At 36.4% G+C, this 28,000-nt stretch overlaps 1 protein-coding gene across 3 annotated transcripts; it reads right to left on the reverse strand.

Annotated features, from left to right (window-relative positions):
- Positions 1-2,437: 2,437 nt before the first annotated feature.
- ptpn11a (protein tyrosine phosphatase non-receptor type 11a) lies at positions 2,438-27,992 on the reverse strand. 3 transcript variants are annotated; one of them, XM_080304109.1, is made up of 16 exons: positions 27,726-27,992; positions 26,153-26,275; positions 22,651-22,845; positions 22,081-22,273; positions 21,262-21,381; positions 21,007-21,120; positions 19,536-19,632; positions 19,328-19,425; positions 18,977-19,138; positions 17,821-17,952; positions 17,465-17,619; positions 17,319-17,386; positions 16,031-16,182; positions 15,834-15,952; positions 15,641-15,747; positions 2,438-2,570 (listed from the first exon to the last, which is right to left on the reverse strand). In XM_080304109.1, the coding sequence occupies exons 1-15, from the start codon at positions 27,737-27,739 to the stop codon at positions 15,678-15,680; spliced, it is 1,812 nt and encodes a 603-aa protein (XP_080160235.1). In that variant the 5' UTR covers positions 27,740-27,992; the 3' UTR covers positions 2,438-2,570; positions 15,641-15,677. The 3 variants fall into 3 exon arrangements, with proteins under 3 accessions (XP_080160235.1, XP_026028838.1, XP_026028837.1); XM_026173053.2 differs by lacking the exon at positions 2,438-2,570 and adding an exon at positions 13,121-14,086 and having other exon boundaries at positions 19,346-19,425; XM_026173052.2 differs by lacking the exon at positions 2,438-2,570 and adding an exon at positions 13,121-14,086.
- Positions 27,993-28,000: the final 8 nt, after the last annotated feature.

Below are 28,000 nucleotides of genomic sequence, written 5' to 3' on the forward strand. Positions count from 1 at the left end.
GGGGTTCACACATGTGTTTGAAAGTTATATTGTGGATGCTGGCCAGCCACTGAATGGTGAGCTCGTGTGTTGTAAAATGACACAGCCATACATATGAGCGAAATGAAAACCGTTCACTGAATGAAATGAAACTTTCCAAATTGGTAGCAGCAACTAGGGGTCATTGAGTCAATAATGCATGGCTAGAAGAAGGAAAAAAAGCATCTTGAAGAACATATATTAGATCATATATTTGTGTGATCACAGCACTGTCTTACTGGCTGGAAGAAGGAAAAACATTTGCTTAAACAACATTGGTACTCCTGTCTACTTTATTACAACACCTTTAATTGCTGTAGTTTCATAATGCTGTGCTACGTTTTGCACCTTACATGTGACAGTTATCTTGGCTGGAGCTACATAGTAGCATTGCTAGAATCAATGAAAATCATTGTGCTTTGTTAAAAAAAAAATCGTTTTTTTTAAAACAGCTTTTATGTTGCAACAGCAGGCTTTTGTTCCTCAGCTAACAATGTAAAGTATTTTAATATATAACAGCATTTCATTATATACGACTTTTACATTAAGACTTTTTGTCAAGGCAATGGCTAAATGTAAAAATGCTGTAGGGGCAGAAATAAGTAGAAGTATTTTTGGCTGCTCAGCTGTATGAAATGAAGAAAATAACATGTCTAGCATGTCTCATCTGGTCACAACAGCATGCTCTGAAGCTGTCATCCTGGCCTCGGGTCAGTGAGATGTCAGAGAAGCGTCTGGGTGAGCAAAGACACCCAGGAGCAAGGAGACAAGGAACCCTTTAAACAGATTAGGAACTAGGTGATTTATTATTTAGACTGTGTTTAATGAAGCACTTTTTAATTGTGTGTAATTTTACGCTAGACACTGCACTTCTTCTGATTCATCTGCAACACTGTGGAAACAAAGGGCAGCCTCTGGAGATGAAAAATTAAGCCTTACTGCAGTTCGTCTAGGTACCAGTTGAGGCTGGGTGCAAATGAGATTCAGTCCCCTCTAAACTTTCATGTTGAAATGTCTATCATTACAGGATTTAAAAAGCATTTTTATGACATGACATCAAACAAAATCTTAGCCTCTAAGGATAGTTTCCTTTATAACAACTCCAGGGCCAACACGTTGGATCAACTTTTTTATAACTCATCCACCTGGATAATTGAGTTATGGGCATTACCATATTGATTGACAGATGTTCCAATCCTAGTCATCATCTCTGAGGTCTCATCCACTACCAGGGGCAGATCTAAAGAAATTTTCTTAGGGTGGCATGGAAATCAAGTGGGGTGGCATAATTACACAAATGCAGGAGTTACATTCCGCATGGTTAAAGTACATCAAATGCAGTAAGTATAGACATGTTTAATATAAATATATTTTGTAACTGTAATATTTTCTTTAACCCACATAATTAAACATTTCAGTTACATAAAACATGCAAATTTTGATTTTATGTACTATATAGTCTATATAATAAATAAGTATGTAGTCCAGTAATTCTTAAAAATGTAGTAATCATATAACTCTTAGTACCATTAATGTTATTATTATTATTATTATTGCTGTTGTAGTTATCATTTGATCATTATTTACATTTCCAAAACACCATGTGCCAAACGATTCTTAGAATTACAATTTTAAAAAAAGTTCTGAAAATGGCCTTAAGGCTCTTGTTCTTTCCTGGTTTGCACATCTCTGCAACATTGTTTGGAAGTCTGGTGGTGGAACACGGCACCAGCACTTTATCCTCTGAAGAACAGTGTCGACAAGTTTGCCCAATTGGTCAATATGTGTGTGTGTTTTCGGACTTTGAGGCCGCATTTAACTGCATCTCTTAGGGCTGTTTTGTAGCATGAGGCATCATGTCTGTTGTTACAAACTGGGCATTAGTAGAGTTGCAGTGACAGCTTCAGGTTCACATTGTTGGAATGATTCTGTTGATGGTTTTTGAACAGAACTTTTACGTACATACATTGGTGTAAAAAAGTGTTTCAGATCATTGAACAAATTTAAATATTAGACAATGATAACACAACTAAACACAAAATGCAGTTTCTAAATCAAAGTGTTTATTATTTATGTCAAGGTGCGTGGTGAGAACAGGACCCAAATGCAGGACTTTCCAATCAAAGACAGTGCGTTTGATTTACAGTGAGACATGTAAACAATCGTGAAACAGCTTTCAAAGAAGTGGTTTCCGTGAACGTGCTCCCAACTCCCGCTCCGTGCTCCGTGGTGTGACAGGCAAACAACTCCAACACTTGATATTTACAAATGCTCCAATCCCATGACACACTCCTCTCCAAGTTCCTAACAAGACAAGGTGTAGAGATCAGTTTGGTGAACTCACAAAAACACACAGACTATTTCCACTCAGAACTGGGACTTCACTAACTCAGTAACTGAACGATCCAGCGTTGACTCAAGCTCAGTCAAACAGTTTAGTAACCACTTTGCGAAAGTGATCAGCAGCACCTGGAATCTAGATGGAAGACAGGTGTGGCTGGCTTCAGCGTGGGAAAGACCTTCTGGCCTGATGACGCCTATAAACTGGCACACTGGAAAACACACATAGACATAAAGGAGGAGCCAAAAAAAAAAAAAACACAAAGAAAAACACACACACAAGCAGCAGATCGACTGGCGGAGACTATCACAATTTAGGAGGGAAAATCTAAACCTACATCGTATATAGTGAAAATAAAAATGAATATTTAGGGAAAGAGATTGAGAGATATGTCACTGTAAGACACTATATAAAAGTTACTAGACCAGTTCTAGGTTGCAGGAGTGGTGGAGCACAGCACAGTGAAGAGACCAGAACTGGAAACCTTTAAATGAAAAGCTGGCATAAAACAAAAAACATATAAACTAAACAAAATCAGTGGGAGCTAAGTAGGTCACACTTAACTTTTCATAGTTCAAGATAGTTTTATAACTAAAACTATCAAACCCAACCTTGTTCCAGATTTTGCTGTCAAAAAATATTTGGCATGATGTCTTCATTCAGACTGAATTCATGTATTATTTTCTCCCTGTCTATTAGTGCCATCACATTGGATGAACTGGTGCGACTGATCCCAAAACTCAAACAAGTACGAGAGGGACTAAAGCTCTGTGATTTAGATGATGTGTGGGCACACCCTCATCAGATTTGCCAGTAGCTCTTAGATTTAAAGCATTTAAAACAAAAGGCAGAAAAGCAACAATAAAAGTTAAAACCTCAAGATGTTTTCCAACATTTTCGGACATCATTTTAGAGACAACCTTAAACATTACATAATACTTACCACTTTGTTAATTCTTGTTGATGGCTAACATGCAGCAGAGGATAATTTACACTTGGCACTGTCTTTATGGATCCTTAGTCCATTTTGCACCAATTTACAGTTGGCTCTACAATAGATGTGCCTGGTTCAACTTCCAGTCACAGCCGCGACAAATGTCCAACGCAGTTCATAGAAGCAGTGCCAAAGTCTTAAAACTATTAAAGTCTTGAGAAAATAGGTTCTCCAGAAAAGGCTTCACAGTCTGAAGTGTTTCTTTGGTAGAGTGGGGCTTCTGCTGCTGCTCTCTTCCTCTGCAGCCTCTCTCTTCACACCCTGTACAAACATCTTTAGAAACTGACAGAGCTCCGACATGATACCTCTGCCCTCTGAGCTGTCCGTGACTCTCCAGCGGTTTGTCATTTCACTTCTCTCTTCTGTGCGATAAATATATATATCTTTTGCTGCTTTTTATTAACCAATCTTTCTTCACACAGTAAATTAAATAATTTGTGCATTACAGCTAAACTAAGCTTATTTTAACTGAGAATCAATTGCTAATGGGACCACAGAAGAAATATTTGCAGGAGGATGTTGGACATATGTCATGACCCAAAATTCAAAAGATTAAATAAGCTGATCAGGGCTTAACAGAAATTTTGTGCAAAAAAAATTGTGCAAAAAGTATTAAATCACCCTTCATTTCTTTATGTTTTGCTTCCAATGAGATAGACTGTTTTGACCTTTTTAAAATTGTCTAAAGTAATCTGCTCCTGTGACAGATTGGCGACCTGCCCTCCCATACTGTGATAGCTGGGATAGATGCTGAATTGAATACATACTTTTCAACAACTGTGAAATTGCTTTGTTGTTATTTTGGTTGGTACTCCTCAGTTAATATCACTCCCTCTCTCTATCTAAAAGCTGTTTTACTCATTAAGCACTGAGCTCATGTCAGCTTTATTAAGCCTTGCCCTCTGAGGTAAATGAGATTAGCCTAAAAAAGTCTATTTATAGCCTATACAATAATATTTAAGTCTTAAAGATCTCAAGAGGTTATGCCAATCATGCATTATACAACAAAAGGGGTTTGAGAGTTGATTCTGAGAGGCACATTTAACTCCAACAATAACATTTCTTTAACTGGTCACATTAAAATTGAAAAAGACACATTTTCTCTAATTACTATAAATGGAATCCATCTGTGCATGTTTCCAGCTGTGTGTTATGAGCATAAATCATGAAAACATGGACAAACTCTCTCTCACACACTGCAACAGATTACACCACATAACCAACCGTTTGTAACAGTGCCACTTACAGCGATAACAAAAACTATTCAGCTTTATTAACTTTGATACTTTATCCATCAGTTGTCAGCCGACACATTATTCTCACATTCGGCTTGTTTCTTACGTTTCTTGTATTTTTGCACACCACTGTTGCTTGTGAAGCTTGCACAAAAGAATCTCACTTACGTGTGCTGTACCAGTGTACCAGTAATGTGACGTGACAATAAAAGTGATTTGATTTGACTTTAATAACTTAAATACTTCACTCATTCTTTGCAAACTAACACTGTGATGAACACTTGAAAATGTTTATTTTTTTTGCTCATCTGCTGGCATTCGAGCTCCAGTTAGTTGCCGCTCCGCAACTTTTACTCTTCATCCATTATGTTTTCATAATTGACGGTTTAATGGCTTTTATGACTAAGGTACAACTTAATTGTGTGGATGCTTTAAGCATCCACACTATTGAGTTCCTGTTTCTCTTTATTCTTTATACTTTATTATTATTTTTATTATTCCAGTTGCTTCCGTACACTTTTTGGCACTTAACTACTTCCACAATTTTCAGCCGATTTTCACCGTTCAAATTTTAAACTATTCTGCTATTTTTGCTCTTTCTTGCTATGATTTTTGCTATTTTTAACTATTATACTTTTTAAAATATTCCACTTTTTTCCTTTAATTTGTCCCATTGAAATGAATGGGAAACTTCTGCAATTCTGCTAAAATTTGCTTGTTTTTGAAACTTAACTACTTCCTCATATTTTCACCTAGAACAACCATTCAAACTTTAAAATGTTCATAAATTATTGGGCTATTCAGGTATGATTCAGCTTTTTGAAATCTTTTACTGTTTTACTTTTATGCCTCTTAAAGTTTTCAGTTGCAAAATTGTGATTTTTCACAAAATACATGCGTTGTTATGGTTGCTATGCTCTTGGCTTCCAGTGTGCCACTGAAGGTTTTGCAATTTTCACTTCATGTCCGAACAACTTCTTGCTACTTGCTCAATTTTCACTCAACTTCCACAAATTATACATCAAAACGTAGGTATTTTTGCTGGCTTTCAGAAAATGTCACTATCATTGTTGTGGGATTTATAGAATTTTCGCAAATCTCCTCAGACCAACACAATGTCGGAAAACTCTCCATATAAAGTCAATGGAGAGTTTGTTCAAAATCACCGCTGGATTTCTGTAATGAGAGGCATATTCGAATCGTCATATCTCCTTAACGAAGCAAAGTTAAGACATGAGGCTTGTCCCCGAATATCTTCAGACCCCCCTGACGCTCACAATTCAAGAATTTCTTTCTCACCTATTACCGTTCTGAAATGAGTTGGACTTGTTTGAGGGTAGGAAATTTGTCCTTCGCTCAGATTTCTTCAGATTTCAAACTGTGGAAATGAACCACTTTTTTCTCTCGTCATAACTTTTTGTTGGATTTCCACAGAGACCTGAAAATTTCCATGATTGTTCACCAAAGCCTGCTGTCTCTTACGGTGGAAGAATGATATCGATACTCCAAATAGATTTCGAGTTAGAAAGCGTTGTTTGAGGGCAAGTCAAGGCAGTTTTTGCTTCGCTCTACTCAGTTATGGTGCATTACAAGTCAAATATCTTTAATAATTCATATTTTAATGATAAATTGTAAACACTGGAAGATTCCCCCATCTCTTCTGAACAAAACGGTGTAAGAATGACCGCTCTAGCCCCTACGGTTTGGAAATTATGGTCATTTGTTTGAGGGGAGTCCTCACTATGAGAAATAGGCTGCAATAATCCTGTGCCTCTCTGTGCTGCGTGTGTAAAAAGAGGCACCTGTTTTGGCGGGAAAAAGTACACAGGCTCTCTGATTGGTGGATTCAAATTCAGCAGCTCCCAGGCTGACCTAGAAACTTACTTCTCTCTCCCTGTGCATTTTTTTGCTGATTTTTTCATTTAACAAGTATATTTGAGGGACCCTCAGCATGTTCAGCATTTTTTCAGCTGTCCATTTTGCTTTTCCAATTTTTCTGTTTAACTTATTACTATTGTGCTAAATAATACTATTTCTGCTATTTTATAAGATTTGTGCCTAATATAGTATTTCTGCTAAATTACAATATTTCTGCTTTTTATACTATTTGTTCTAAAACATAGTATTTCTACTAAATGTAGTATTTATGCTTAATCATACTATTTCTGCTTTTTATGGGATTTGTGCCTAATATAGTATTTCTGCTTTTTATAGGATTTTTGCTCAAACATAGTATTTCTACTAAATGTAGTGTTTATGCTTAATCATCCTATTTCTGCTTTTTATAGGATTTGTGCTTAATATAGTATTTCTGCTAAATTATAGTATTTCTGCTTTTTATAGTATTTGTGCTAAAACATAGTATTTCTACTAAATGTAGTATTTATGCTTAATCATAGTATTTCTATATATTTCTGCCAGGTCCCCAGGCAGCCAATCCTCTGTGAGGACTGAGAAATTCAAATTTTCAAATCAGGGCCTGCACGGCTTCCCAGCCAATCATATATGTGTCCTGAGGCATTCAAATTTGCATATTGGGGCCTTCATGGCTTCTAAGCCAGCCAATCATATCTGAGGGCTGAGGAATTCAAATCCACAAATCAGGGCCTGCACAGCTTCCCAGCCAGCCAATCATGTATGTGGGCTCCAGGTATTCAAATTTGCATATTGGGGAATTCGTGGCTTCTAAGTCAACAAGTCATCCATGTCATATATCTCTAAAAATTCATATTTTAATGATAAATTGTCAACACTTGAAGATTCCCCCATCTCTTCTGAACAAAACGGTGTAAGAATGACCGCTCTAGCCCCTATGGTTAGGAAATTATGGTCATTTGTTTGAGGGGAATCCTCACTATGTGAAATAAACTGAAAGAAGCAGGTCTATGTCTCTGTGCTGCGTGTGTAAAAAGATGCACCTGTTTTGGCGGGAAAACGTAAACAGCCACTCTGATTGGTGGATTTAAATTCGGCAGCTCTCTCCCTCTGTGTGTGTGTGTGTGTGTGTGTGTGTGTGTGTGTGTGTGTGTTTAGTGGGAGAGAGAGGACCCTGCCCTTATTTGGCAGCATGTCATTGTAGGATTTAAATTGAATATAGTTAGACTGGTTGACTGGATTAGAGCCTGTGTTTGTGTGTCCCTCTGTGCATTTGTGTTTCAATATGCCTTCATATTTGTAATTTTGTAAGTTATTACTATTCTGCTAAATGATACTATTTCTGCTTTTCATAAGATTTGTGCCTAATATAGTATTTCTGCTAAATTATAGTATTTATTATTTTTATAGGATTTGTGCCAAACATAGTATTTCTGTTAAATTATAGTATTTCTGCTTTTTATACTATTTGTGCCTAATATAGTATTTCTGCTTTTTATAGGATTTGTACCTAATATAGTATTTCTGCTTTTTATAGGATTTGTGCTTAATATAGTATTTCTGCTAAATTATAGTATTTCTGCTTTTTATAGTATTTGTGCTAAAACATAGTATTTCTACTAAATGTAGTATTTATGCTTAATCATAGTATTTCTATATATTTCTGCCAGGTCCCCAGGCAGCCAATCCTCTGTGAGGACTTAGACATTCAAATTTTCAAATCAGGGCCTGCACGGTTTCCCAGCCAATCATATATGTGTCCTGAGGCATTCAAATTTGCATATTGGGGCCTTCATGGCTTCTAAGCCAGCCAATCATATCTGAGGGCTGAGGAATTCAAATCCACAAATCAGGGCCTGCACAGCTTCCCAGCCAGCCAATCATGTATGTGGGCTCCAGGTATTCAAATTTGCATATTGGGGAATTCGTGGCTTCTAAGTCAACAAGTCATCCATGTCATATATCTCTAAAAATTCATATTTTAATGATAAATTGTCAACACTTGAAGATTCCCCCACCTCTTCTGAACAAAACGGTGTAAGAATGACCGTTCTAGCCCCTACGGTTAGGAAATTACGGTCATTTGTTTGAGGGAGTCGTCACTATGAGAAATAGACTGCAAAAATCCTGTGTCTCTCTGTGCTGCTGCGTGTGTAAACAGATGCACCTGTTTTGGTGGGGAAAAGTGCACAGGCTCTCTGATTGGTGGATTCAAATTCATCAGTTCCCAGGCTGACCTAGAAACTTAGTCCTCTCTCCCTGTGTGTGTGTGTGTGTGTGTGTGTGTCTGTGACAGAGAGAGAGAGAGAGAGAGAGAGAGAGAGAGAGGCGCTTTTAATGGGATGATCTCATTCTAAGATTTAAATTCAATATATTTAGACTGGTTGACTGAATTGGATCTTGTGTGTGGGTCTCTATGTGCATGTGTGTTTCCTCATGTGTACATATTTGTGATTGTGTGGCTGTAATAAATTTTTTTGCAGATTTTTGTCATTTAACAAGTATATTTGAGGGACCCTCAGCATGTTCAGCATTTTTTCAGCTGTCCATTTTGCTTTTCCAATTTTTCTGTTTAACTTATTACTATTGTGCTAAATCATAGCATTTCTGCTATTTTATAAGATTTGTGCTTAATATACTATTTCTGCTTTTCATAGTATTTGTGCTTAATATAGTATTTCTGCTAAATTTAGTATTTCTGATTAATTATAGTTTTTCTACTAAATCATAGTACAGTATTTCTGCTTTTTATGGGATTTGTGCTAAAACAAAGTATTTCTACTAAATGTAGTATTTGTGCTTAATCATGCCATTTCTGCTTTTTATAGGATTTGTGCTTAATATAGTATTTCTGCTAAATTATAGTATTTCTGCCAAATTATAATATTTGTGCTAAAACATAGTCTCAATTTAAAATTACAATATTCATAGTTCATCACAGTGTCTCTGGTAAATCACAATATTTCTGCTCTGTTGTACTATTTTTCTAAATCATAGTGTTTCTGTAATGTTTAAGTATTTTTGGCTAAATATATTCTTTCTGTTATCTTATACTATTTCTCCTAAATTCTTGTATTTTTGAGAAGTTATCATGTTTCTGGTAAGTTACAATATTTCTGATAAATTCTGCTATGCTATTGTATTTCTGCCAAGTATTATGTTTCCTCTAAGATATTGCAGTTCTGCTAAGTTATTCCATTTTAGCAAACTTCTTTTGCTTCTGCAAAGTTTTTACAATTTCTGCAACTTTTCAGCTTTTTCAGCTACTTTTTGCATACAGCTTCAGCTTTAAGCATCCACACTGCATTTTCGCAGGAAATGCAAATTTTTCTAGTTTGCATTGCAGTTCCATTCATGTCACAATTAATCTGGTTCAGTTTAGAACAGTCTTGTCCACAACACCAACCCTGGAGTTATCAGCAGCAAATTTGATGCTTCAACTAGAGTATGGAGCTGGCATTGATGTTCATGCTTGATTACATAATTTCAACACATTTGGTAAACAGTGCAGTTATGTATACTAATTAAATATATGTGAAAAAATAGCAGTAAACTCTGGAGCAGAGTCTAGACAAAAAACTGCAGGTTCTCTAATGACTCCAAAATTGTCTCTCGCCACATCTTAGCCCAGCAACAGATTAGCAACCTATCCAGAGTGTTGATGAGGTGATGAGAGCTCACAAGCCCAGAATCCCAGTTGGTCACAACCAATAGCAAAGACCAGGAAGCTGAGAACAACAGCGTACTGTGTGAGAAACATGCAGGAAAGTCTGCACCAGCGTCCATAGCCCCCACGTTGATCCAGAAAAAGTCAAGCAGCATGTATGTATGGAAGAATCCTAGATGAATGCAGCATGAAGTCAATTTGAAGTAACTGAACATGTTTCTGCAGATTCACCTGTATTAGTGTTGCTTAGCATAAATTTGCAACAGTTTGTGTCATCCTCAAGGCTAAAACCTTTATGGTTCCAGCATGTGATGTCCATGTGATATTTTAATTTCCAGCTGACAATTAAGTAACCATTTATGCAGGCACTGCACTATTCTTGTGAACAAGTGTCAGCACCAAGACAAAACCTCTACATCAACATTAGTATACGATTAAACGTCCAAACAGGAAACAAAACAAACTTTAACTTTTAAAGCAGCTTCCCCTTTTTGCTTCTTACTTGGCCAACTCAAGTTTATCACACTTTTCAGTGCTTAAATTTCACCAAGCATATCAATTTGGACTATCAGTATAATTTTAGATTAATATTTCTCGCTAAAAAAAAAAAAAAAAGACAGACAATGACTTAATGAGGCATTTATCAGCCATTTATTGTTAATTAAGGGAGTTAACATGGTTAACTGCATTGAAAGTCATACAATAAACCTTTAAGCGTTGTGAGAGGTTCCTCCCCATGGCAGAGGAGGAAAGCTGCAGGAATATACATACAGTATATTTTATTGGCAAGTAGATATGTTTAAGTACATTCTCCTCTACCTGGAACTCATGTACAATTTAAAAAATAGATTTTGTTTGCATTGCGATCACCTTTTTTTTTTTTGTTTTTTTTGTTCAGGATGTTAAGGATGAAAGTATTCACATTTAAGTGTTATGGGTTCTTGAACGGCGGTGGAACTAAAGAGCACTGTTAAGTTGGTTTGTTTCTTTTTAATAGCTATCACATACACATAGACTCGCCTTCTATGCGTATGCCTATGTATCTAAATTGCTTACATGATAAATGGACAGCAGTTTTATCATCTCAGGGAGAAAAAACAAAAACAAAAAAAAACAAAGCCAAGAATGTAACTTAGAACAAGTATGGCCGTCAGCAGCCACAATGTCACAGCGCACACGCGCACACACACACACACACACACCACAAAAACACTGTAAGCACACATTCCACAAAACATTAGGCAGGTACAAAGTCAACCATTCAACGATAAAAACTGCATACAGTACACCACACTACAGAAGATCTCAGTCAGATGATGGCGTTTACACGGGAGATGTTCCAAAGAACACTTGCTGTGGAGCAGCCACATATTTGCAGAGTCCTCCAATGAGAGGAAGCAGCTCCCGGAAACACTGATGTCATGATTTTTTTTTTTTTTATTTTTTTTATTAAATCACAGAAAGAAGCTGTTCAGTCCAAAATCAGTGGTTACGGAGAACTATTCACAAGGCAAGCTGCTTCTTCCTTTTTCTCAAAAGGAGAGATTCTGAGTCAGCACTGTTACAGCAAGTTCAATCGCAAAACTGCAGTTTCTCAAGGCGTAGTGATGGTAAGCAAATGTGCAGAAACTGACAATGCTTGACAAAATACTGAGGCCACATGTTTGAAAAAAGTAACTATCCTAATATTGAAGCTGATCGTGAAGATAAAGAAACAGTGACATTTAAGAAAATACATTTTCAATTCTTACTGTTAGCTGATAAGATTCCACTCTCATATCTGCACTTTGAATATAAAGCTGGCTTAGCATAAGGCTAGTCTGTATAAGCACAGTCAAGAATCGCTTCCACCATACGCTTCCTCAAGGTGATGTTAGTCATCCTTCGAGCACTGCACTATAGATGGCAATTTCAATCAGTCAGTCCACTGCCTTAGTCCAGACTTAAATCATCTCAGTAACTAACAGATGAACAGCCATTAAATTTGGTGCTAATCTTGAATGCAAGGTACATTCAAGTTTCCCTGAGGATACTCATGTAGTGCCATTATGAGATCAAATTGGTGAATATCTACAAAAGTGATGACATCTTTAAAAACCCTTTTTTTATTTTGCATGCGATGCCAAATGGTAAATATTAGTAAGTTACATGATAACAATACAATTTTCATATACCCGGCTGGGCCTAAGGAGGACCTGATAGCTGCTCCATGCAGACTCTACAATAAACATCACAAGTTACGTAAAAGTGAACAAACCAAAAAGAATACGGGTCAATTTGAACCAGGTGTCTATTACTATTATCTGAGAATAAAGAGCACCCAGACATTAGCAGATATAGAAAAAGTAACACAAGTACTTTTCATAAGTCCAATGTGTAACTTAAAATCAGCATGGTTTTATGGATTTGATAGAACGAAAGTACGTTTCTTTACAGATAATTTAGAATAGTGATGTCATTAAACATGTATACAAATACTATTAATCCGAATATTTGTTTTATTGATTTACCTTTAAGTAGATTTAATATAGCCGTTCCCTCGTTTTCAGTCTCTAAGCAAAACTAAGCTAAACAAATAGCTACTAGCTATAGCTTCATAGTTTACAGATGTGAGAGTGGGATCCATCGTATTATCTGGAGTAAATGATTGTTTTTCTCCAAAATGTCAAAGTATTCCAATAAAACTGTTCACTTTGATTGACACACAAAAGAAAGACCAGAAAATACTCTCCTATAAAATGTGTGAATGTTTGTTTGTGTGTATAAGCTCCTGAATCCAACTGACCACAACCATAACAATTTATCTACTACCAAAACTGATGTGTGATTACTTCCTAGAACAAACTTTTAAACTTAAGTACATGTGGTGTTCAAAATAGGCAATGGTATATAAAGGCATTTATCCTTAACAAGAAAAGAATAATAAAAAAAAGGGAAAATGCACTTACAAAAAAAAGGGGGGGGGGAAAAAAAAAAAAAAAAAAGAGACATCTTTTTGGCAGCCATCAGCATATGGCAATGCCTGCAAATGACATACAGAGACTCCCCTGAAGTCCTAATATGTCAACATCCTGACTTTGCAACATAAGTGCATAGCTTCAGGAAACTCCTCCCAAAAATCCAGATTCATAAATCCACCAGATGAATCAAGGCTTAACTGAAACTAATGCTGCCAATTCAAAGTGCAGCATTAAGGACATTCGGCTTGAGCTCTGGAATGATTAACCAACACTGTTAATCCTAATGAAAGCGTACTAAACTCGTGAACTAGGAGACAAAGAAGTTAATTACACTCCCAAGAACCTGAATTTTTGTTTCTCTTTGAGGTGTTTTTGCCACAGAAAAATTAATTTGTGTAGTTACAAATCAACAGTAAAAACCACTGGAAGTTTTTCCCCCACTTTTGTTGAGCCCAAAGACTGTATAACTAGGTGCAAAATGTGAATAAAATTATGTGTGGGTTTGGCACAGGCCTTTTTCAGTAAACTCTTCACTTCCATCTACAAACGATCAATTTCACTTTCCTTTGGTTAATTAAAAAAAAAAAAAAAAAAAATTACACAGAAGAATGAGAGATGAGCAAAGATTAGTTAGGTTCTTTTCCCTCTGAGGAGGGTGCTCGCTGTTGGCAGCCCTTTTTGCAGTGAGATTTACAAAGCCTAAACCCAAACTGTGGTTTAGTAGTAGATTTAGCATGTTAGGCTTCTCAAAGGCTCTTCTGACGATCACAGTGGTTTAGAATTCAACTAGAGGGAAATTGTTCACTTAAGAATAAGCAAGAACAGGAGGGGAACCCCAGTTTCTGGTCTCCCTCGTATCTTGTGTGTGTGTGTGTGTGTGTGTGTGTGTGTGTGTGTGTGTGTTCTTGTTTTCTTTCCCCCATTGTTCCATATCATTATGGTCAAGTCTCAGGCTTCAAGGTGTGGCTGGCGAAAAAACTGTCAGGTATCAAGATCCTAAAAAGAAAAAAACAAACAAACTTGATTTAATTTGATTGTCTGGATGCAATACTGGTCTGTGTTAGATAGGGGTGGGGTGGAGGGTGGGGGGTGGGGGGGGGTGCAAGATGTTATTTATGCACTGAGGATTATTTACATGCATTGTGACAAACTGGCAATTTTCAGTTGTAGCATTTTCATATCAGCACAATCCTGAGGTGAAACATTGGATGGCACTGCTTAAACATTGCTTCTTTTCTCTAGTCAGATATATCAGTCAGTTAAGCTAATTATTTGCATTTTAACTCTTAAATGACTGAAAGGGAACACTTAAACATTGAAAATGTACAACTTGTTATTGTTTCATAGGAAACGTGTAGGATCATTTATGCTTCAAGGATATATTTATGTTTTGAACATTACATACTTTAATTCTATTGCAATTTTCCACTAATCACTGCATTGTAATCCCACTGACAAAAGTCACTTGAATGAATGATGAAAAAATTTCTCCTACTGAAAACACTCCTTCCAGGTAAAGTGAATGAATTTTCTTACCTGGAATATTAAACCTGCATCAAGATTAAATTGTAATGTCGTAGTTTTGATGCAGTAGTGATTGGTTAACAGACTAGAACACGATTCAGAGATATCCTGAATTACATGTGGTTTAACAACTGAAAAAACAGAGCAGCAGGGGACACCATGAACAAACCTACAGTTTTCAACAACATTTTGACAAAGCCTATAGCTCAGTTATCCAAAAGCCTTTATCTCTAGGACTGATCTCTGTGAGGACGAACAAGTTGTTAAGTTTTCAGAGGAAGGTGCAGGTTTCTAAAAATGGAATAAAGATCTTGTGGAATGTCTTTGTGCTTAAAATGATTTAAAAACATAGTTAAGAGCATTAGAACAATTAGGTACAGATAACAGAAACAGTGTAGGTATGAGAAAGATAAATGACCCCACTTAATAACTTGATTGCTTGACATTTAATGTACTAACAGTAGGTATGAAAAAATGCAGGAAAGAAAAGAAAAAAGGACTGGCACTTTTCATCTTCCAAATAAGGAAACAGATTACAAGTCTTTAGCAGAAATGGTCAGAGATGTTACATGGATATTTGAGGTGTGCTTACTTAATCACAATGTCAGCTCATGCATTAAGTGACAATAATAATAATAATAATAATAATAATAATAATAATAATAATAATAATTTAAAAAATGTTTTCCATTATTATAATTTAAATTTCCCTTCAGTAAATTTAACCTTCTTCTCAGCTATATATAAACTACAAAAGATTAGAACACAATATTTAATTTTTTTTTAGGTAATCTAAAAAGGTAAAAGTTAATCAAAGCTAGTTTTGTTGTTTTCTCCTTAATTAACAATAACTCTGTATTTAATGCTATAAAGACTGACCTTTATTGTTTTAACTACTGTAGACAACTGTCTTTTTCTAATTCCTTCTCTTTGACAAGCAGAACTGGTTGTATTTTTGTTTTTTAGATCAGCTTCCTCTCATTTAAAGCTATGACAGTTCTCTCCGTATGTTCTTCATGGATTTACCTGGAGCTGATAGAGCACTGGTATCAAAAGGTGAATCTCATCTGAAGCTCTTCTGTTGCTGCATCAGCCCCACATTTTCATACACCCTGGAGCTGTCCTCCCTCATCCTGACAACAAATACAAATCAACAAGAAACTGTCAATGCTTTCTTTACAAGGGTTTAAATGCCACAGGTCATTTAAGAGGCACTTACTCTGTGCAGGTGGGAGTAGGAATAGGAGTGCAAGGAGGCAGAGGGCTCTGCTCTCCTCCAGTCAGGTCAGACAAAGAGTACTTAATGTTTGTGTACTCACGTCCCTTAATCTTACTTTTCTGTGGAGGAGAAAGCAGATGAATGGTATAAGTGTGAGTAGAAGTGAGGTGAAAAATAAAAAACAAAGTGCTGCGTACCTGCTCTTCTTCTATGCGCCTCTGCAATGTTTCTATGTAGTGCTGTACAGCCATGTAGATGAATCTGTATTGTGCCTCAGTCTGCACCATCCCAGAACGCTGAGAACGAACCATCTGTATGGTCTTCGGCACATCAATGTCACAGTCCACTCCTGCACCAGGAAAAATAAATAAATAATTTAACAAATTTAATGCATTTTGCATAGTCAAAAATAGACTCCAGACTGCAGTCCAGATCTTGTCCCAAACACCATTCTTTATAGAGTTTATAAGTCAGGGAAACCAAATATGCACATTTTTGTTGATGACAATGTAATAGCGTAATCTTCAAACAGCTGGTCACTTTTTCAAGAGAACCTGGAAAAGCGCTTCGACGTATTTGAAAATATGAGACATAACAGTCCCCTTATCTCTCAAGGTATCAGCTGACCAGGCACTCATGACATCCAGGCATGAGTGCAGAAACATTTGGACTACATTCTCCAGAAATGATCAAATTATATATATTTTTAATGAAACAACTCGGCAAGCAAAAGGGGAGATACAAGTACTCTGTGGGATTGCATCAGGAAGGTTCATCTCGCATAAAACTCTGCTAATATCAAATATGAGGAGCTACCTGCTGTAGCAACCCTTTGTGACAAGGGAGCAACAAAGCTTAGATTATTTATTCTAAACATCAGTTGTCTCTTATAAGTTTTTGAAGTCTAGTAGAATTTTAAAAACAAAACAAAAAACATGTAATCTGTGTGTGTTTTTTCTTGGATAAGCAGAGAGTTATGTAGACGTGTATAAGACATCATCCTCACACGTCTAGACTGCTGAGTGTTCGTTTCAAGTACTGGCAAGAAACTGGCAAGTATGCAAGCACAAACTGTGTAGTTGCTATTAAGAAGCAACCAATGAAAGAACTGGCCCTAGGCCAAAGTAAGTTTTGACTAGATCAGTGTTAGCCCTAGCCCCTGACTGTGACAGAGGTTAAGGTTGACAGATAAAATAAATTCATGATACAGTGCAGGACAGGTACCATTAAATTAAATACAAAGTTATTTAATTATTTCACCAAATATATATCTGTCCTCACAATCACACTTAAAATGCTCAGACTCAGAGCAGACATTAATATGTATGCAGCCTGAAACAAAAATCAATTTTGGGAAAAAAAAAAAAAAGAAAAAGAAAAAGAAAGAAAAAGAAATGCATTTACAGACTAAGAAAATATGCAGAAGAAAATATGGAGAATTGTGAGCTTGGTGCTACAGTGGCCACAGAGTGCATGTGTACTCACCTTTTTCTCTGATCACATCTATTAGGATGTCAATCACTATAAAGGTTCCTGTCCGCCCAATCCCTGCACTGAAAAACAAGACTTTGAATAACCATATCTCTTTCATTATCAATGATAAAGTGTTCTGACTGTGGAATTTGAGGTACCTGCAATGTACCGTTATTGGCCCAGCATCCAATATGCTCTCCTGTTTAAGGTTGACCTCTTCTAAGAAGTCAAGTACACCACCTGGGTCAGTGGGGACTCCATGATCTGGCCAGGCCCTAAAGTGGTACTGCCAAACTGTACGTTCTGTGTTGCCCTGAAAAACAACAACAAAAAACAGAGTCCATAATCAAAGGGGTTCATGGGATTTGAACAGGTTTTAAATCTGTCATCTTTAGTAATTTTTGGCATTTATTGCAGTGAACTTCAATGATGGATAACAACTTTTTTTTTTTTTTTTCAAAGAATCATCATGTTAGATTTGCACAGTATATTTTCATACAAACAAACAACTTACCTGTCCAACTTTGGAAAGTTTCAGTTCTCTTAAGATGTAGTCATGTGCAGACGTCTCTCTGACATTGCGAACACGCATAGCCCCATACTCCTTCAGCGCTGACACGTCTGGCCAGTATTTCACACACTTACTCTGTTGAAACACAATCACATAGTTACACATTACATATTCATCAGTAGTAATAGTAGAACATTTGAAGTTCCTGTGAATGTCGATATTTTCTGTAAATATGTTAAACACATTTTAATTTTTTTAAAGGAAACATACATGCATACATACATGGAAATTTCACATACTAGAAGTTACTGCTAATATTAGCTAAGATAGCTAGTTATCAGGAAGTTGACTATTTTTGTTTTTTTACTTTTTCCACACTATATCCTTTACTTTGAACTTTTGTATAAAATTTTGAAGTTTTGTAGTTTTTCTTTTTGTATTTGTACATTTTTCTTATTGTGGTTCTAATTGTATTATACTCAACTTTTTGCATGGCATTCTATTCTGTTGTTCCCTTTGGTGCATCTTTATTTAATTTTGTTTACTGTGCTCTACATTCTAATTTTATATTTAACTTATTGAGTCGTTTTACTGTCAAGATATTTTCTCATGGGTTGTGTATGACATTTTGGCTGCTGTAAAAGGATTTTCCAACTTTTGGGATGGCATCTATCTTGTTTTATCTTAAACACGTCAATTTAGGAGCGTTGATAGTGTCTCACAGAAGTTCTTTACCTTTGTTTTTTTTTGGGGGGGGGGGGGGGGGTTGTTTGTTTTTTTTTTAAAGACACTGGGAACTTTTAAGTATATTTTCTAAACATGCAGGGTTAAAGTTGTGATCAGTGCATTTCAGCTTGAACCATGATAAACCTGTCATGCAGTTTTGGTGCTTTAACTTTAAAGGTAGTTTCAAACTGTTAACAAATTAATAAACATTACTAATTAACTTATTTTTATTTAATAAAATACTAACTCAAGCTTAATGACCTAACAGTTTAGAATTTGTTAACAATGGTGTTTATCCCTGACAATCAACCATATTGTCTGCTTAGATTAATTATTTTAAGAATTTGAGCAGCACACAAAAACGGCACATCTTGAAATAGTATCTTAACCTTTAAGGTAGAATTGCAGTTCCGTGATCAGTCGCTTTGCTTACCTTCCCTCTTTCTACCTCTTTGGTGGTCATGACGATGACTCGAGAGTCCTCCTGAAAAACCATCCTCCAGAAGTCACTGATGGTGTTATGTAGACAGCCCTGAGTGGCAATGTAGCTCTTCTTCACCTTGGTGCCTTGATTACACTTTGAGTCCAAATCCGGCTGCATAAACACACATAAGCATGACACAGTCAGCAACTGAGAAATACAGCAAACAAGAACACAAACTGACTGATCACACAGGCTGATGAATAGCGGCGTGAGTGAAAGTTGACATATGAAGCCATCTACATACTATCACATACATATGCAGTGTGTGCAATGTGTGTCCCAAAGATGACATGAGTTTACCATGACAGTGGATACTACCATGATGATATTGGCGTTGATATAGTCAGAGCCTGGCTCATCTGGGTCCCCGTCTTTCAGCACCACGCGTGTGTGGTCGACTGGAAATGGAAATAAAATCAGTAGTTAGTTGCCTCAAAAATCCCTTCAGGAGGTCCTTGAGCAGTTAAACTGGAGGGTTTTTATAGACAAAAATGAGTGATTTTCTTACAAGGCAGAATGTTCTTGTATCGGTTCTTGTTTTTGTTCTCTGGTCTCTGGCCCTCTTTGCGACTGTAGAGCAACTTGCACTCTTGTTGCTGTAAGGTCTGAATAGGAAAAAAAGAGGAGAGTCACATTTTAAAATGCCATTTCCAACCAAGATTTCTAAAATTTTTAATCACACTTTATCCAGAGATGGTTTTCTGGGGGAAATAACCCAGTAAATGAGCAGTTTCTGAAATACTCTGACATCAACAATCATGCCACATTATGTTAGGTGTCAAGTTATTTGTTAGCCTTAGCAGGCAAGCTGAAGTTAGCCGACACTAGGCATATTTGTTGAGTGAAGCCTTGCGAACACGAGATTTGGCCTTCAGGAGAAAATTATTGTCAACATTAACAGGAAATTCAATACATAGCAAGACTCAAACCCTTAACCTATCGCTCTTCTGGTTAATGTTAGTGAATACAACTATCGCTGATGCAGACAAATCACAAGAAATCGTATATAAACAAATACTATCTTGAGTAGAAAAGGTCAGCTAATTCCAAAGTCTGCCATTTTCAAATTACTTTATTAGCTTACATTACTGTATGTTGCCAGTACAGGCATAAGGTTGCAACTAACTGCAATTTGCTTGCTAACATTATTCCTCCTGAAATCATGTACGGTACGTAGAAAAGCTAATTCGCTAGCTTGCTAAATTATTTCACTGGCTACTGTGATCCATGACACTAATTTACAGTTAATGTCCAACACTATTAATTTTAGTCAGCTGTCAATTTTATAATTAGGGCTACACGGTGATCCTTATCACAATTATTTGGTTAAATATTAAGATCACAATTACCTATGATTATTCATTGATTATAGTGACACCAAAAAAAATTTATCATGTAAACAGAACCCGGTTTTCACTAACTTCACCTAATTTATGGTTATAAATTTATCTTTGCAGACAAATAATGAAGTCTTTCACTTCATTCACTATAACTCCATGTCTATGCAAGTATGAGGCTTCACAATGGCATAAAAATGCTACAGAAGCTATGTCCATATTTTAAACTGTCTGCACATAAAATAGATATGCATGAAAGCATGAGCAACAGGAGGCAGTTCACTTCACATCCAGAATCAGAATCAGAATCAGAAACTTTATTGTCATTGTCATGAGAACAACGAAATTAAGAATGGTCCCCGATCATTGCATCATCCCTAGCAATATCAAAATATAAATAAAACAATAAAATTCAATAAATAAAATAGATAGAATACTTAAAATACTAATAAGATATAACAGTAAAACATTCACATACATTCCCACACACATGCTTCAGACCGTGCATAGATTAACACAAGAGTGGCGTGATGGACATTTAATATGTAATAAAGTTATGACTATTTACTTTCATTTTTAAAGATGTCGATAATACAAAAGTACACGAATAATAAAAATTAACACAAACGTAGGACCACTCACCTCAAATTCTTCCCAGAATCCCTGTTTGACCTTGTCTGTTGCCTCCGCTAGTTTGCTAAGCTCCCTAACTCGACTCTCAATCTCTGCTGCGTTAATACGGGTAGTGTTCAGAGGCTGCAAAGACCAAGAGTCAGAAGAGAAACAAATCAGGAAATGTTTCCAATGTTTCTCTTCCTTTACAACTGAACAGATTCTGAGGCAGGTAATATAGGCACAAATGCTTGGGAACACATGGCTACAGGAGATGGGTCAAACCTGTTTAAGCTGAAGCACAGTGCCCAGAGTTTCAACCATAGGGTTCTTCTTGTAGTGCTCTACCAAGTCTGTGAGGGAGTCAAACTTCTCCCCTCCACCCACATCATACTTCAGGTCATGCTGAGCAAAAGGACACAGGTACATCAGCAATATAATTAAAAACAGACTAGCCTTATGTTACCAGAATCAAGATACAGATGTCTTTTGTATACAACCAATTCATATCTATGTATACAGTCCTCAAGACCTAGGTGAAATTTTACAAGGTATGTTAATTGACTGAATATCTTGTCTTAAAATACTGAGATGTTGTTGCTTTCAGTAATGTGCAAAAACTCTATATTATAGAAAATGAGTGACTGCAACACAACTTCTAGCTTATCCACCTTGGGTAGCAGCAGCTATACCACTGGGTATTATTAAAAAGTATTTTCTAAGAAAGCACTCTGCTTCTGAACTTGAAATTTTCATTACAAAAAAGAAAAAATCTAGGTAATCCATGTCATGATTTTGAAGAGGCAACTAAGTAATACTGAGTAATGCCACAACACCAGTCTGGCCTGTTAAGCAGCCAAAAGTTAAGAATAATTAAAGGGCCAGGGCTAGCTGGTTAGCAAGGCTTTAAAAAAAAAAAAAAAAAAGTCAACTAATAAATCTGCTACCCTTGGAAAGATGGAAAAGGATAAACTAAATTTCTAAATATACTTGGGTGGCTGCTGGTATACCTGCATGCTACATGATGCACAGAATTCAGACAAACTAAGAGGCAGAGTTTAGGTGTGGAAAACACACGGAGTGTGTACAAAATCTGGATCTTACCTGGCAGCGGATCATGACATGAGTGACTTTAGGTTTACTGTCACTGCTGTCTGTTTTGTCATCTCCAGTACGGACCGATAGAACAAAATCTCCCGGATGGCTCTGGCTCTCCCTCACCAGGAAACTGCCATTCTTGCCTTTCTCAGTGAGCAACTTCTCAGCCTCCCTGCCCGACAGGTGTCCGTGGAACCATCTGCAATGGGAAAATATGAAGGTAGTAGAATATATCACGTAACAGAGATGTGCTCTCATATTATGTAAACTGCAAGATCTGCCTTAGTTAACTTGAAGCAAGCACAGCTTATCAAAGATAAAAGACATAACATTAAAATCTGAAGCTTATAGTTCTTACTTACTGTTTAAGTGTGAATTGAACTGGCAACTATAGTGTTATCAAATAGTTTAAAAAAAAAACAAAAAAAACAACAACACCTGTGTCCAAAATGGTCTTATGTAAATTTAATATACAAAATATACAAGGTGTTCAGAAATTATTGACAACTCATTTGGAGTTTGTTTTTTTTAGAACTTTTCTGCCACAAAAAATATTACATGAACATTAACACTTACCTCTCTGAGGTGGGATCTGCACAGTTGAGTGGATACTTCAGCTCAATAACATCACCGTTTTTCTCTTTCAGTTGTCCATGATGTTCCATGTAATACTGCACCAGCTCTGCAAGTGTGGCAAACTTCTCCCCGCCATAAAGGTCATAGTAATCTCCTGTGTTCTGGATCTTAATATGGGTGACTGCTCCATTTCGCCTGCAGAACAGCACAAACATTTATGTTACTATCACATGAAAGATCATCATCAGGTTACAAATGTAGGAACAACTGGCCTATGATCCATTTTTTACTCATATTTTGAGCTCAGATACAAGCTAAACAGCCAAAATATTATGTTACATATTATAAGTTATATTATAAGTCATAAAATTTGCAGAATTTTTCAGCGTGTTTTTCTCTAATTATTTTAGTTCTACCACCATGTTCTGTCCATTTTTGTACACACAAAACTGGTCTGTTTTTCACTCTTCACTGCCCTCTTCTGTCTTCAATTATATGACTGAATATTTTATTTTAAAAAAATAGCTTTAATAATCAGTTTTGGGGAAAGGGTTAGGGAGGGTTAAAAAATAAAATAAAAATGAGCACCATTAGCTCCAGTTATGTGAAAAGAAAACATAACTGGAGCTAATGGTGAGTTATGCCACAACAAGCTGATGGAGGACTTCCATGACGCACTCAGCACCTTACTCATCACTCACTACTACTGCATTCAAATCATTACTAATTACTAAACTCTTAATCTTTCTCCCATATGTGTCTTTTGTTCCATTTCCCTCTGCACTCTTCTCTTTCCCCTCACTCACAAATGATCGTGGCAGGTGGATGTTTTCACCCTACAATATAAAATGCCATGAGGTAGGTGTTCTTGTGAATTGGCACTAGATAAATGAAATTGAATTCATTTAATTTAATTTGAATTAATTTAATTTAAAAAAATGTATAAACAGAAGATGATTACTTTGCAAAAAGTTGCAGACAGGATATAAACTGCCTCTTAGCTCTTGAATCACAGAAGTTACATTAAGCTGTAACTTGATAACAAACAGGATGAACCTACAAATGACAGTGTTGTGAGTGTCAGCTTTAAGAGGAGATGGCGTCATGAAAGTACAGAAAGCTATAGGCAATCAATCTGACCATGATTAATCCCCAAGATTAAGATGTTCACAGTATTTCTCACTTGTGAAAATTAGTTCTTTTGATCTGACAAAACAAGATTTTATGACATTTTTCAGATGAAGTAATTCATTGGATCTCAATCAATCAGGACATTAGGTGATAATGAAAACTACTCTATGGAGGTACTCTGTGCCTCCAGCTTTCGTCTTTCAAACAGAACACAAAATTTTATACTGTCACCAACTTTAGGAAACTGTTACAGGCACGACATTATATTAACTGAACTGAAACAACCCTTAGGTTTGTTTCTGTTCCAGCCCTTCTGATGCAGAGCGAGAAATGATACAAAATTAGCAAAGTGATAATCAGTTTAACACTGTGTAACATGTACCACTAACACCATAGGTATCATTTCTATTGGCATATGTTTTTTGGTGATACAAACCAGACTAACTGTTGAGTAATTATAGGTGACTGCCATCAACACAGAAAATAGAAAAAAGGAGAACTTGTGTCAGATATGCGGCTCAATAACTGTCAGTGACTTAGTTTAAAATAAATAAATAAATAAAAAAATTTTTTTTAAAAAGGACAAGACATGCTGATTTAAACTAGCGTCCTTGTGGAAATGTCAGTTTCCACACGAGAAGCATGATTTGTTTTGTTTCCATAGGAAGTAAATATGGTGCAAGATGAGAGACCGTAGAGATGAAATATGTGGCTGTTTCAAAAATAACACTGGCTACATCAGCCAAACTGACTTAATGATACTTTATCTTGAAATAGAATTTATGACTTGACAGGCCTCAAGAGAAAAATACAAAGCTGTTTGGGTTTTTTGCATCAGCAAACACTGGTCTTGCCTTCTTCAGATAATACTGGATTTCTCACTATCGTCCAAAATTGTAAAGGAAAGACAAAAATTTAATAGTCCAATTATGCTGCAAGGGACAGAACATAAAGAACTAATACAGACATATTGTATCATGTTATTACTTAAACAATTCCCTCTTCACACACCAAGCAAAGCTATTACTCTTTTCCAGTCATGTTTGTGTCCACCTGTTAAATATAAGTCTAATATTTACTCTCAGGCTTGCTCTGCACCAGCTCCTAAGTGAACCATCTGGCCATTAAGCTGCTAGATGTAGATGTGCTAGTTTCCAACTTTGACTGCTTGTTAGTTTAGTGCTGGGTACCTAATGTGCTGCAGGGGTTTATCTGTGCTTGTTCACTCAAAACACCTGCCTGCTGCTCCTGGAAACGAATGTGATGTGGGCAGAGCGTGGAAAACAGACAATTATACTGAATAGACTAAAACATCCTACAGAACTGAGGGATAATTCTCTGTGGATTTATCAAAACCTAATTCAAGTTCCACAGTCTTTTGACTAACTGTTACTGCTGAAATACTGATTAGTCCAATAGATTAGTCAAACAGAACCACGAATGTGGTTCTATTTGAAAGCAAAGTAGGTAGGACAATTTTGCTGTGAAACTACACTGTCCTACAAAAAGTGTGTCTTAAATCTTGCTTTATGCAGATCATAAAACAGAAGAATCCAGTAAATTATTTCACTCTTGCAAAATTTTAGTTTAAAAAAAAAAAAAAGAGAATAAAGAGAAAGAGATAATAAAAAGAGATAATATATGTAAAGTGAAAATTAAACGATTTGTTGCTCATTCAATCCATTTATATTTTCTCTTCCAGTCGAAGGGATAATGCTGTATAACTCCTGTCTTTTGAAAGTCCTTCAGCATCTGTGACCAAGCCACAAAAAAAAAAAATTTAAAAAAATATTAGGAAAAACCTAAAGGCTGGCAATACTGAAATGTCCAACCATTCAAAATTTACTTTGATCACCTTAACAGAGCTCATAGTCTTTCTCAAGTTGATTTGTAAAAATTATTTATAAAGTGCAAAAGCACATTTTATTAAAACAGCAGAACAATCACAGTTCATCCATTGCTTCCTGTATTGTAATGGTTTTTAAAACTCTTAATGCACACCACAGGGATAGCCAAAATATCAAAGCAAACCTCTGTAAAGTTGACTCTGACAGTCAACTTTGTATGTTCCTTGTTTCCTTACTTGTTTCACAAGCAAGAATGTTTTGTTTTATTTTTATTTTAATCTAACTTGTAAAAGGGTAATGCAAAACAATTCTTCTGTTATAAAGTCAAAGAAAGGCATCCAGATCATTAAAAGGGAGGGAAAAAAAACAAAAAAAACAAAACAAAACATTGGATCAGCAGACAGATTATTCAATGTCCAAATGTTTGCTCCAGTAACACTGTTTAGTTTTCACAATCCCACAGTACACTAGGGATGGACCTCTGGAGTATGGTGCTTTGTACAAACATGTGTAACGTCACTTACCGTACTGAGAGCGTGAAGTCTCCTGGATTGCTTTTACTGGGTCTGGCTAAAAAGCTCCCGTCCACTCCACGAGTCAGCAGGAGGTTTTCAGCCTCCACACCTGTGATGTTGGGGTGAAACCACCTAAAAGAGGACAAGTAAACTAACAATTTAGACTTACGGTTTAGTACATGGATTTCATTTTTACTCATTATATAGTGCATTGTGTGAACTTTTTGCCAAAAATCCATACATTGCACAACAACAACATGACATAACTCAGAGTGGATGGTCAATTATAGTACTAAGAGGTGTTCAAAATTATGAATTAACTGCTTAAAACTTGATTATTTGCAATTTTCAATCCACTATTCAGAGACAGTATTATCAAAGTTCTTCTAAAAGCATGTAGTTTCATCTCCACTCACTTATCTGGGCATTTTGAAGTATCAATCAAGTTTAATTTTAATGCTCACCTGGACATGAAAGTTAAATCTGATTAAAACAGCTTAAATGTGTCAATGACTTACACATTAATGAGGATTTCAAAAGGCCACTGGGGAAGTTATACTCCAATCACCATCCTTGCTGTTAAAAATTTCTTGCCTAGATTTCAATAAAGGATTCCTTTGAGAGTCTTGTCTCTCTCTTATAATGTTTCTGGTATTATTGCACAGGATGCTTGCTGACAATGAGACTCATTTGGAACCAAGGGTAAAAAAGAGCCACACTGTCTCTGTCTTTCTTCACTTCCTCTCTATCCAACTCTGTATATTCCAGTAAAGACATTCAGAGGCTGACTGCGCTCTTTCTACAAGTTGCCACCCTGCACTCCCCCGAAAAGACTGCCTGCCTGTTTCACTCATGCGTCCATTGTGGTCATCTCCTGCCTCTGCCTCCCTGTGAATATTATTTTCATCTTTTGCCTCTCGTCTGTACAAGAAGTCTGTGTTCTGTGCACCATCTATGTGAAATATATTTATTCCACTCGCTAACGATGACTTTTTAACGCGTTACATTTATTACCTAAGGAATTTAATTTACTTAAAATGTTGAAACTGCTATGACTTCTTCCTACTCTGCACATATCTACAACGTCAAAGTACTTCATTTCCGTTATTCTGATGCACTCCTGCTGTTTTCCCGTTTTCTTGTTAAAATGACTCGTTAATTTTTGTACCAATATGGGGTGTCTTATGCTCAGTTATTTGTAAATACAGCTGGTTTGACTTGGACAGCAGCTCAAACCATAACAAATCAATCCAACAAGATGTATCTGTTAACAGCAGCTGTAGCAGAGTTGGTTAACTTGAACTTTATCTATTAGTAACTACAGTTTGTGGACAGCTTAGCTTTGTATGTTCTGTACAAATGTTACAGCGCTGTTTACTTAAGTTGAGACTGCCTTAAGTTGCCGGTGTAACGCTAAATGAAGCAGCCCTACACCACCTATTTCTGTCTATTTCCAGAAACGTCGGAACTCTCATTGACTGTCTACCGACATACCAAGATCCAAACAGCTGAGTTCACTTAAAGTTAGCAGACTCAGCTAGCATTATCAGCAGACATTGTTTTCCAGACAGCCCCCGCTTACCTCCGAGATGTCATTTTTTTTCGTTCCTCACTTCCTCGCTGGCAGTTAGCAGTAGCTTTAATTAGCTGGCTAACGTTTCCCACCGTTAAAGCTTCAGTTACAGTATAAAGTGCTTCATTGGTTCACATCCGGTCAAAACGGGCACCTTAAATGTAGTTAAGCATCGACACCAATTTTTTTTATAGCGCCCGTTACAAAAAAAATGTCTCTAGGCCTCGGCCCCGGAGACTTCACAGCAAGTCGATTATTGGACGTCACCAAACCTGCGACAAAAC

The sequence above is a fragment of the Astatotilapia calliptera genome, chromosome 7 (genome assembly GCF_964374335.1).
Source record: "Astatotilapia calliptera chromosome 7, fAstCal68.1, whole genome shotgun sequence".
NCBI classification, from domain to species: domain Eukaryota; kingdom Metazoa; phylum Chordata; class Actinopteri; order Cichliformes; family Cichlidae; genus Astatotilapia; species Astatotilapia calliptera.